We start from the raw sequence: 11928 nt of genomic DNA on the forward strand, positions 1-11928 counted from the left end.
CCCGCCGTCACTCCTGGTGTCCCCGTCCAGGGAGGCTCAGGTGGGGCTGTACAAACCCCTCAGCAAAGCCACAATTCACTCTGATCACAGACCTCGGTGCACACAGTGCAGCCAGGATAATCCATGGCTCAAGCACTGCTGAAATTGGGTGTTTGCGGCTTTTTTTTTCCAACCATCTTGAGTTTGTGGTCAAGAAATATGCAACACTGTGAACAACAGTCTTCCCTGGTGGACTTCAAGCCAAGTAAAATACACAACTGGGCCAGATGTCTTAAATTTTCCAGCTATAAATTTCAGCAGCTCCCCAGCTGTCCGCAGTAAATCCAAGGGAAGGGTCTCCCTTAGGATCTGGTGTTTAAACCTGGGGAAATAACGACTCTCTTAAAAAAATACAGGCCTAAACAAAGGATAATGTACTTCAAGGATGCTGCGGGAGGGAAAAGAGATGGAAACTGAGAGTTACTCAGACAATTTTATTTATATCCCCATTCCCCGGTAATGGAGTTCTGTAGCTCAATTCCTTGTGCAAGGAACTTCTCCTTCAGGTTTCCCACATCATGCAGGAAGGAATTATATTTTGTTCCATAATAATAATAATAAAAGCTGTCCACAAAAGCTGTAAACATTATTTTGAGTCTTTTGTTATCCTCTCTTTCAAACACACACACACAATATTTATATCAAAGAATTTCTGGGTGACCTTTGACGTCCAGTCCCTGACTCAGTCTCACACTTTTTTTCTTTTTATTTTTTTCCTTTTTTTAAGCAAAAATCCCTTGATGTGAATGTTTTTTGTGACTGATACCTGACAGAGTCATCGCATTTCAGCCCCTTGCTTAGAAAATTCCTGAAACACGCCCTGTTATAACCCTGCAGGGATGTCAAAGCTTGGTGAGGGGGCAGTTCTTGGTCTCCTGGAGCTGCACAGACTCCCTGCAGCACCTCAAGGTGTGTTTGAACCCCTGCACAGAGAACCCCGACCATCCCACGGCGCCGGGCAGGCGCAGCAGGAATGCTGGGGTGTGGTTTTCTCCCCCCTGGAGCAGGAGCTGAATGAACACTGCAGTCTGTTCATTCCTGCCCCAAACACCCAGAATCCCCTCGGCCCGCTCGGCTTCGTGAGCGTCGGGGTGAGCAGGTCCTGGCTTATCATTAAGACTCTTCCAAGTAATGCTTTCTTTGGCTCACAAATAAATCAAGGATAGCAGTAAAACCAGAGAGGAAAATAAATCTTCTGATGGATGGCAGAGGGAGCAGATTCTCCCAGCTCTTTGCTTTTCACGCTTCAGCTCAGTAATGGCATGTGGAGTTTTCAGCACTTCCGAGCAATCCATGCTCATTCCACGCCAGGCACGGGGTGTCCAGCACCCGGGGGGTCCCACCCAGCTGACCCCGGGCGGTATTTGCAGGGCTATCGGTCACTAGGAAATCCAGGCTGTTCCACAGAAATTCTCATTTTCCTTCTGAGAGGCTCTGCAGGATTTTGATGAGATTCTCCAGGCCAAAAATGTAGCCGTGGTCCGGCCCGTCATAGGGGGTGGGGCTGCTCTTGGAGCCCTTGAAGGTGGTGTGGGCAAAGTCAATCATCCGCACGTCCACCCTGGCGGGGTTCGCGCCGTGTGTTTTCGGGAGGGGAAGGTGATGATCCAAGGGTGCCGCGCTCTCCTTGGGCTCCTGCCCGTCGTAGATGATGAGGAGGGAGCTGGAGTAGAACCTGTAGGAGCTTTGCTTCCTGATGACGGAGAGCAGGGCCTTGAGCCGCAGGACGATGGGCTCCAGCAGGTCCGTGCGCAGCTGGTTCCCGGTGCACAGGAACTGGCGCAGGGTTTGCCGGAACCCCTCCGGGGAGAGCTTCCTGCCAAAATACTTGTCCTTGCACAGGAAATGGCCAGTGTCCGCCTGGTAAACCTGCAGGGGGGAGAGCGGGAATCCACGGGGTCAGGGATTGGAGTCCTGAGCTGGAGGGGACCCGCTGGGATCACTGAAGTCCAGCTCTGCTCACAGAAAGGTGTCGGACACCACAAAGGGACGTGGGGTTTGACACTGTTTGCGCTGCTCTGTATGTGCCCATAATCATCACTCTCGTTATTATCCTTCAGGCAGGGTTTTGAACGTTTTGGAACCTGCTCGAGCAGAGTGAGAGAAGGAAATGCGTGGTTTGGGTTTCTAGGAGAGAGGGGGGGATTTCAAGCAGGAGAAACCATCACACTGAGCCCAAAATGAGCCCCTGGTTCTCGCAGCACCAGGACGAGGTGGCTCAGTGAAGGCACGAGCAGGGCAATGTGGTGCTTTTGGGGGTTTTTTTTGTGCAGCAGCCAAGAGCTGAGCAGGAGGTGGGAATCTGTGTCCATGTACAGGTGAGTTCTCAGCTGGGGTAAACTGGTTCCAGCTGCTCACACTGGTGGCAGTGGTATGGGGAAAGAGTTACCCTAATGTGCTGTATTCTAAAGCCTTCCCTAAGCGTCCTCTCCTCTCTGAGAGCTCACAGAGCTGAGTGGCCAGTTCTTACTGTGTTGGGGGGGAAAAGAGAATAAAACTGCTTCAGTTCACAGCAGCAGAGTCCCTGGAGGTTTCCAGCTTGGCTCCAAGCTGTGTCTGGGGCGGACCCCAAGGGGCTGGAGGCCCTGCCTTACCTGCATCCCGCAGATGCGGACGCCCAGCGAGGCCGAGGTGCTCTGCTCGCACTTCTTGATGTGCCGGGCTTTCTTCTCCTCCGAGGCGTCATCCCCGTGCTGCCGTGTGCCCATCTTCAGGTCCAGGATACAGGGGTAGCTGTACTTGGATACCACGTTCTCCAGCAACAGAAACTCTGGGCACGAGTTAAGGGAAACCCAATATTTTCGAATTCTAATTGAAAGAGGCCTTAAATCAAAGCAACTGCTGACGCTCCCCATAACAGCTCACAACTGTAATGAGACTTTCTGAGCCAATTTCTCCTCCGTGTCATTGCTATGGGCCTCTCGCTGCCAATTCCAGTTAATTTACTGTACTACAGTCCTACCAATTAAAGCCCCAGCAGCTCCATTCTCCAGTGACACCATAGCCCTGGGCTGTCACTCCGACACCTTCCCTGGGTGCCGAGCTCGCTCCGGTGGGTGGGGGAAGTTGTTAAACTCCATTACTCACATGACTGGTGGGTAATGGAGTGTAATAGGAAAATAAAAGGCGAGGCAGCTGCTAATTCCTGCATAGTTGTGGTTTTAAATGTATGCCAAGGGGATCCTTGACTTCTGCTGAGAACTCTTTATGGGAACTGGGTTTTTGCTTTTTTTTTTTTTTAAGCAGTGGGAGAAGATGACAGAGAACATTCTGTATTTTCCCAGAGTCTGTGCAGAGTGTCCCCCTGCAATACACCATGCATTGATTCCAGGCTGTTATTTGCAGCCAGGACTGTGCTGGAGGGGAGGGAGGAGAAAGGATACGATGAAGTTTGTTCTCGTTGTGCTTGGAGGACATGCGGTTCAGGTGCTGCCTGTGACAGTGCAGTCCCCAGGGGTTGTAGCTCTTTCTTTCTGGCTGGTTTCCATTTGCATCTTCCAAAAGGGAGTCTGTGTGGTACTGAAGGTCTGTTCTCAAAAGCACCTTCCCCGAGCAGCTGGGCAAAGCACACAAAGGAACACATTGGGTTTAGAAGTTCCAGAGGAGAATATTCCCTTCACTCATTTTTTTTTGTGGAGCCTCAAACTTGATAAGGTGAATTTGCAGGGGCTCTCAAATGAAACATATTGATCATGTCCAACCTGCAGAGATCCTTTGTTACTCCATAACAGTAATTTTCAGAAAGGCAGCTATTTCTGCCTGCCAATATTTTCTTTCATTATAATTTAAAGTGCATTGGCTCCCATGAAAAGCCATTCACAGCCCCAGTGACCAGGGATCTCTATTTATCCACCTAACAGGCACAGCACAGGCAAATGGTCCAACAACGGGAATGATTCCCAGTCTAGAGGGGCTGGCTGCAAGGAGGGGAGGAGGGAACAGTGAGGAGATTTGTTCTCCTTGGGGGGTCATTCCTTGGTCTCACTCTCCAAAACCCATCACTCCCATTGCTCCAAAGGCAGCAGTTCCACGGTCGTGGTGTTGCACCTTCAGTCACAGCTGCCCCAGGTGAGTTCTGAAGCAGTTTGGGATGAAGGATGTTTTGCAGAAAGCCTCTGCAAACCCAAAAGTCATGGTGTGCTGGAAGCACTGTGGTGCCTTCCCAGGAGAGCTCTCCCCTGGGACGGGATGGGACTGGAGCCCCTGGAGTGCTGCACAACTGCTGCCAGCAGAAGGGTGTTCCCAGCTCAGTGACTGCTCTCCTGGGGCTGCTCCTCCCTTGGAGCAGGGTGTGCTCTGAGGAGTTGGGCTGAAAGCCTGTTTGAGGCAGATATTTGAGCAGCAGCATCTCAGCCACAGCCCCTCTGTGGATCCCCTCTGTGGATCCCCTCTGCTCCATCCCCAGGGTGGGCAAGAGCAGAGCCATGGACACCCCGGGCTGGGCTCTGCTCTTCTCCACCTCGGCCTTGGGGCTGCTTTTGCCCACTTGGCCACCAGACCCCTCCCAAACCCCAGCCCACCCAAGTGGCAGGAGAGGAGCAGGAGGCTGGCAGGGAGTGTCCCACCCGTGGCAGACCCTCACCTGTCTCGGAAGGTCTTGGTGCCCTGGGTGTGGCTCCTCTTGACGAGCCCGTGCTCGGTGCCAGGGCTGGCCACCAGGGTCAGGTTGCCCAGGCTGTCCTTCTTGAGGTGCACTGAGACAACACCTGGACAGAAAGGGGAGAAACAAACAGGAATGAGACAAACCTGTGGATTGTCACAGAGGCCTGGCCACCACCTCACCAGCCCAAGGAGGCCCAGTCTTGTGGAGAGGGTGCCCAGCTCATGTTTGGTGGCCTGTCACAGTGATCCCCCTCTGATTTCAGGCCCAATAAACACCATTAGTCTGAGACCCTGGAAAACAGCCTCGGGGATTTCGAGTGTTCCTCCTTTCAAGGCTCAGCTTGGCCCCTGCCTCCTTCCACACCACATTCCTTTGTCCTCCTCCAGGCTCTGCTGTGCCCCAGGTGACCCAGAAAAGCCCCCAGCTCTGGACCACAAGACCCCAGCTTATTTAGCACAAGGGATTTAGGTGGTTTTTTTAAGACAGGACAAAGCTGGAAATGCTTTTCATTGGCAGGAAGCAAAGGGAGGGTTGGGGACAAGGAATTTTCCAGAGACACTCGGTGTGCCAAGTGCTTCTGTTAACTGGAGAGCCCCCAGGAGCAGGGCAGAGACGTGGGCATGGGCTGGCAGTGCTGCCCACACACTGCCACGGTTATGTCCTTCCTCAAGGACCAGCACCCAAATATCCCACGGGGGGAAGGATTGTCACACGTCCCATATTTATGCACTAGAGGGAACATGATCGTGACCAGGGGGTATTTTTTCCACCCCAAGTGCTTAAAACACCATTATGAATTTTAGCATTGCAATTTTCCCTGACTCTGACAGGAATCACAGGGCTCAAATGCCAGTCAGCCCATCACGGATTTAGCCCAGTCTGAGCCCATTCCTGGCACGGGGATGGCTGACTCTGCCTCTCAAGTGACAGCACAGGAATGGCCACAGCTCTCACTCCAGCCAGCCCTGACCTTTCTGGGAAAGGCTGATAACACCATCCTGCTCCTGCAGCTCTGTCAGGGCTGGCTGAGCCTCCACAGGCACTGGGGGCATATTTAGAGCACGGCCCTTTGGGGCTCAGGGGGATTCCAGCTCCAAAAGAGGGCAGGGAGGGCTGTGGGACCAGCAAAAGCATCAGTGGAAGGAGCCCTGCTGGAGCTGGGTTTAACCCAGCTGTGCCCAGGGCACCCTCCCCAGGTCTGCTGGGCGTGCAGGGAGATGCATCTCAGCAGCCCAACAAACAAGGGCGCTCTGTTCTCCCAGGCAAAGGTGCCAAAGCAAATAAATATGCAAAATCCCATCTCTGCATTTAAAGTGAGATTACAGAAAGCAAACACAGACAGAAGGCTGTGCCCTCTCTGTGCCTGCCGGGCTCTGCTGCCTGAGGGAGGTTTTCCCCACCTGATTTGCAGCAGCCCCGTGTCCCTGCAGCCACCAGCCACCCCCTCAGACTGGGGGTGCCCGTCCCTCCCCAGGTCCTGCCCCCCAGAACCCTGCAGCTGGGCTGGATGCACTTCCCTCCCACCCCCTGCTCAGCCACCACAACCATCTCTCTTTCCTTTTGCTGTGCAATCACCATTACTGTGAACAGACTGGATTAAACTGGCTCATTTTGCACTGAAATGGGGGAGGAATATCAACAGGCTGCTCTGCCAGGGGAGATGGAGGGTCTGAAAACCTTAATTAGGGGGCAGGTAATATTTTTAGCTCTCCCAACCCTTTGCTCACGGTGGTGCTGGGCACAGGGAGCTCTGCCTTCCTCAGGCTCCAGCATTATCCTTTCCCTGAGTCCCTTTTGTAAAAATCCATATTACTGAGAGCAAACAGATCTCCTCCCAGCCCGGGGGCCTGGTCTGAATTTTCAGGGGATGTAGGCAGGAAAAAGCCAGTGTGTCTCTTGCCTAAATCTAAGCCTTTATATTTTTAAAAAGTCACTGTGAGGCGAGCGGAGCCCTGGATTCCGAATGCTCCGACAGCCTGTAACCTTAAAAACTGTCCCAGTTACTGCCTCAGTCAGCAGGGCTGTGCTCATTTACATAGTGCTGACAGGCTGGCCCAAAAAACTTATATATAGCGTGAAACCAAGAGTTGTTAAGTATCTGCCATTAATATGAAAATTAATGGGGAGATTTTCAAAGGCAAGAAGGAGCGTTAAATTGGAAGGGAATGTGATCCTCTCCCCCCTCCCGGCTGAAAATTCAGGCTTCAAAAAGCTACATCTCAGCCTGGAAAATGCTTTTGTTTCCTGGTGTGATTCCATATGGGTTTGCACATGTCCTGCCGTGACCTATGTGTGTAAAACAACTCTCTGAAACATGGCACCAGCCCTTCTCCTTTGCTGCAGCAAGAAAACATCTCTCTGGGATGCATTTGGGTGCATGTCTGTGCTGGCCTTTAGTGTCCTGACACCCCAATCCCCTCCTGCCAGCACCAGCGAGGCACCAGTGGGTATTTATGGGTGCTGTCGCCACGCTGGTGGCATCCCAGGATCCTCAGGAGGTTTTGCTCTGGAGCTCTGCCCTTGTGAGTTTATTTTTACATTTACAAGCACATTCATTGACTGCCATGTGCAATGGGAGCCTGAGCAGAACTAGGCTGGAAAACAAGCCCAGCATCCCCCACCAAGCTCAGCTGGGGCAGGCAGGACTTGAAGGGAGATGGGGAGGGGGAAGCCAGTCCCAAGGTCACCAACCTGCCTGACATGCTGAGGTGAGCGGGAAGGGAGCTACTGGCTTGGGGTGAGGCTGGAATGATATTTGATCACCACTGCACAGAATGTCAACCATTACATAATGCTCCCTGGGCCTAAGAATAGAGATGAGGCACTCGGACACGTGTAAAGGGGTGATGGAACCCTCGGGATCGTTCCCTGTCAGCCCCATCATCCTCGTGGGAAAACACCCCACCTGTTGAATTGCCTGGGACAGTCAGGAGATGAGAAAACGTGTGCCCAGCGCCAAATTGGAGGAGAGTTGCTATTTAATTACCCTTCATCACAAAACTCTCTGGGATTTGAAACGGGAGAGAAAAAGACAAAAAGGTTTTAATAACCAGGGCAGCCCTGGACTGGTAAACTGGGACTGTTTAACAGCTTTATCAGTGGCACCCAGCAGGGCCCAGCACTGCAGCACCAAACCCGGCCCTGCAGAGGAAACCACCCAGAGGAAACTTGGTTTCTCCCTGAAGCGTCTTTTTAATATTGTCCCATAAATCTGCAGGGGCCCTTGACTTTCTGGGAAAGGGAGAGATTGGGCTGGAACTGTGGCTGACTGAGCTCTTTTCTCTAACACCGAAGGACCAAAAGATATTTTAAGTTTTTACGCGACAGCTGAGCTTCTCGCCTCCCCCAAAAACCAGGGTCAGGAGCTTTATGAGCAGCACAAGTCTGGCAGTAAAAGCAGAAATACTGAGGGAGCAAGAAAGAGAGGGAGGGAGGATGCCTTAAAAAGTACCAGCACTGCCCTCCCAGGCACCCCGTGCTGCTTTTCGATGGCTGAGCTGAGAAATTCAGCAGGGAAAGGGGTTCAGGGCCAGGAGAGCTGGGGGTGTCTGAAGGGGGACACCGGGCAGAGAGAGGGGCAGGGGGAGGCTCGCTGGGAAGGTCTCACCTGTGGCAGGGCGGCTGCCGGGGGTCGGTTTTTAGGAAGGTGGGCGGTCTGCACGTCCCCTTACCTTTGTACTGGGGCGTGAACTGCCGCATGGCCCAGGGCAGCGACTCGTAGAAGCTGAGCTCCTGCGACACGAGCGGCTTGCAGACGGTGTGCTCGTCGTAGCGCAGCATGCTCGTGTGCCCGCCCACCTGGTGCACGAAGGGCTCCAGGGGCACGGCCAGGAGCTCCGGGCTCAGGGGGCTCTGGCCCACCATGGGCTGGGGGCTCGCGGGGGGCTGGATCCCCCTGGGCAGCAGCACGGGAGGGTGGGAGCCCGAGCCCGGGGTGTGCAGCGTCCTCACCCGCGCTGGATCCTCACCCGCGCTGGGCTGTCACCGCCGGGACCTGCAGAACAGAGGGAATCGGGAACTGGAGTGAGAAGGGGGGACGAGCCACTGCAAAACCAGAGCCAGGCACCAAGGGTGAAGGCGGGTGGGATGAGATCTCAGTGCCCAGGGGCTGGCAGGGAGCCCCAGCCTGAAACACAGAGTCCAGCAAACACCCACTTTAGATCTGTTGGGGGCAAAAGAGACAGAAGGGAATTATCAAGAAACTTAAAATGATTTGCATCCTGGTTTTGCCAGCAAACCCCCAGTGCAGTGGATAATAACATCTTTGGAAATCCATTTCTGTCCAGGAAAGCCTCCAAGTTGTGTTGCCAGGTGAGCAACACCACCTCTGCCAACCCCACAGGACAGATGTGACCAGGGCAGCACCATCACCCCCTCCTCACCCAGGAGACAGGAACAGCAGAGGGATGGGGGCACCTCCTGGAGGGACCTGCAGCTTCCCATCATGGGCAGCAGCTCCCAGGGCTCTGCCAGGAGGGCAGCTCAGCCCTTCCCCAGAGCCAGCAGGTACAACCTGACCCAGGAGCTGGATCCGATGACACACAGAGTATTCCCCATCCCACAGCAGGAGGCAAAGCTCAGGACTCGATGATCCCTGTGGGTCCTTTCCACCTCTGTGGTATTCTGTGATCTCTGCTGCCTGAATCTCCCCTTCCCCTCCTGCTGTGGTCAACCCCCGAGCAAACAAGCACCTGGTGCAGGTGCCAGGTTTGTTTTGCACCTGGAGAGCTGGGATGGAGTGGGCTGAAGGCAGAGGAGGGGGAGAACAACCACTCCTACCTCCAAACCCACAAGCAGCTCCTTTATCTCCCCCAAGGTGGGATTTTCCCCCCCCCACTATTCCATTCTTGGGGAGGAGTTCCTGCTCTGCAATTACCTTACCCAGGGGAACAAAGCCAGGCCCCAGCCAAGCAGTTTCCAGCCGGGAAGAAAGAGGCTCTTCGGAGCCTTTCCAGGAGTTAATAAAAGCATTTGGCATTTTGTTAAGTTGTGACAATTTTTAAAGAGGATTTTCTGCCTCGAGACCTGCAGGTTTGTTGTGGTTTGTTTTGTGTGGGTTTTTCCCCCCTCTTCCCTTCCTCAAAAATAAGGAGAAAAGCCAAAAGCAAACGGATTTGTCATAACACCTCTTTGGAGCAGAGCACAACATGACTTAAATCCTTTATTGCTTCAGAGACATTGGTCCAAGGCTGAAACTCGGCTGTCACAACCCCCTGACAGCTTTGGCAACCTTGGCATTCCGAAGGGAGTTGGGGAAAAACACCCACACTTTGATAAAGCTCTGAATGTTTTCTCCCAGGCAAAACTGGGAGCAGGATTTGCAGGAGGAGAAGGAGGTTCTTTTCAGGGAGTTTCTATTCGGAAGCAGCTCATCCATTCGGAGCAGATAAATGTTCCCACAAACACTGAGCTGCTCTGAGCTCCCCTGAAACAAGACACTTGAAATAAATCACTTCCACTGGCTCAAGGTATCGCAAATGCCAAGAGATATTTACGTCACTAAAAATACACGGAATTACAGATAAATCCGTGTCCTCCAAGCAAACCAGAAGCCTTCAGTATTTTTCCTTGAGCTAAAGGAAAAGCAACCCAGGTGCTGCAGGTGGAGGAGAGGCAGAAAGTATTAGGGAAGGAGAATAGAGAGAATATTTCTCCAGAAATGGGGCTTGGAGCAACCTGGTCCATGGAAGGTGTCCCTGCCCATGGAAGGGGCTGGACCTGGATGAGCTCTGCCTGGGTACAAGCCCAGGCTGTTGGGGACACCTCTGCTCCCCAGGTACTTCACCTTACACCCTGCTCTCACTCAGGGCCAAACATCAGAAGAGTCTGAGCTAAGCAGGTTATTTACTCCCAACTCCAAATCCAGCCAAAAAACCCCAAGCAGATTAAATTCTCTAATCTTTAATTAGCACCTACTCCAGCCCATCCCAAAAGGAACTCGTGTGGCTCCGAGTCCGGGAGCAAAACGCAGCCAGCCTGGCCCTGGGAGAGAGCCCTCGCCTGGAAACCAGCTGGGTCCTCGTGGCAGAAATCCTCAGGAATATTAAAATCACTTTAAGAACAAGAGTTCTGTGCACAGAACCATGCTCTTAGTGCTGCACCTCGTGGTCACCTTCCCCTCTGGGACCTGGCTCCCCAGAGCATCCCAAAGCTCCTCTGCAGAGTTTGAGCACTGCAGGGGCTGCAGGTTCCTTTTGTGCTTCATTAACAGGCAAGGCAAGAACGTGGCTGAGCTCTGTGTGTCCACAGCTCTGGCTACTGGAGCTGCCCTGGAGCCCAGGCCAGCCCTGCACCGAGCACCCAGAGCAGGGACACGGTGCCACCACCCAGAGAGGGGACACGGTGCCACCACCCAGAGAGGGGACACGGTGCCACCATCCAGAGCGGGGACACGGTGCCACCACCCAGAGAGGGGACACGGTGCCACCACCCAGAGAGGGGACACGGTGCCACCACCCAGAGAGGGGACACGGTGCCACCACCCAGCACAGAAACGGGCACAGGTCCCCTCACCCCCCTGCCCAGTTTCCCTCCACACCGCCCAGCACCACCAGCCCCTCCTGCCCAGCCTGGTGCCTTCTGGTGGTGCCACGAGGACGATGGAGAACCAGGAGCCCCCAGGCCCATGTCTGCAGCCCCTGGGCTGCTCCAGAGGTTCCCAGCAGCCCCCCAGTGCCAGATGTCCCTGCTGTTCCCGTCCCTTCCCGCCAGCCAGGGCCGTGCTTGGAGCCTTCCTAATAACATCCTGCCCACCCTCCAAAGCCATGTTCACGCTGCCCCTCCTGCCCCTGCCCTGCCCTGGCTCTCACCTGTGTGTGCAGGTGAGACACCTCCCTCGGGGGCACCTCGGGGTGCTGCCAGCGCTGCTCTCTCCTGCTTCTCGCTGTGTCTCCAGGGCAAGGAATGAGGGAAGGGTTGGGCATGGCCCGAGTGCGGCGGCGCTGGCAGGAGCCCGGAATGTCCAGCTGACAGCTGAGCCGTGCCCGGGAGAAACCCTGCGTGGGACAGGGATCAGCCCAGGCCAGAGCTTGGGACCTGCCTGTGCTCGGCCTTCCAGCAAGGCCACGCTCCAGCCTCTTGGGCAATCGGCTCTCCAGGAAAACAACTGGCCCTTTGGGCCAGGCTGTTCTCCACTGGCCCGCCCCTGTGTTTACCACCTCCCTGCAGAGCGGGCTGGGGCTGGGGCTGGGAAAGGGATGGATATCTGGAGCTTCCCGGAGCTCCCAAATCCACCTGCTGGGTGGGAAAACACACCAGGGAGACTGGGGAGGAGAGACCCAGGGGCT

The 11928-nt window shown here is 54.4% G+C and overlaps 1 protein-coding gene across 1 annotated transcript; it reads right to left on the reverse strand.

Moving 5' to 3' along the window:
* Window positions 1–468: 468 nt before the first annotated feature.
* On the reverse strand, window positions 469–11542 carry IP6K3 (inositol hexakisphosphate kinase 3). Its single transcript, XM_027728455.2, has 6 exons — window positions 11452–11542; window positions 8314–8636; window positions 4622–4745; window positions 3423–3595; window positions 2634–2809; window positions 469–1908 (listed from the first exon to the last, which is right to left on the reverse strand). Exons 2-6 carry the CDS (start codon window positions 8504–8506, stop codon window positions 1453–1455), a joined length of 1122 nt encoding a protein of 373 aa, XP_027584256.1. The 5' UTR covers window positions 8507–8636; window positions 11452–11542; the 3' UTR covers window positions 469–1452.
* Window positions 11543–11928: the final 386 nt, after the last annotated feature.

Source organism: Pipra filicauda, unplaced genomic scaffold (assembly GCF_003945595.2).
Source record: "Pipra filicauda isolate LSUMZ 115617 unplaced genomic scaffold, ASM394559v2 scaffold329_size807674_pilon, whole genome shotgun sequence".
Taxonomy (NCBI): Eukaryota; Metazoa; Chordata; class Aves; order Passeriformes; family Pipridae; genus Pipra; species Pipra filicauda.

What these genes read in the sequence shown, in the direction of transcription:
- IP6K3 (XM_027728455.2), bottom strand. Translation starts at nt 8,506, where the DNA reads ATGGTGGGCCAGAGCCCCCTGAGCCCGGAGCTCCTGGCCGTGCCCCTG. An exon ending in GTTCACGCCCCAGTACAAAG is followed by an intron (nt 4,746 to 8,313) that starts GTAAGGGGACGT and finishes CTTTCTGTCCAG; the next exon opens with GTGTTGTCTCAGTGCACCTC. An exon ending in TCCGCATCTGCGGGATGCAG is followed by an intron (nt 1,909 to 2,633) that starts GTAAGGCAGGGC and finishes TCCCCCCTGCAG; the next exon opens with GTTTACCAGGCGGACACTGG.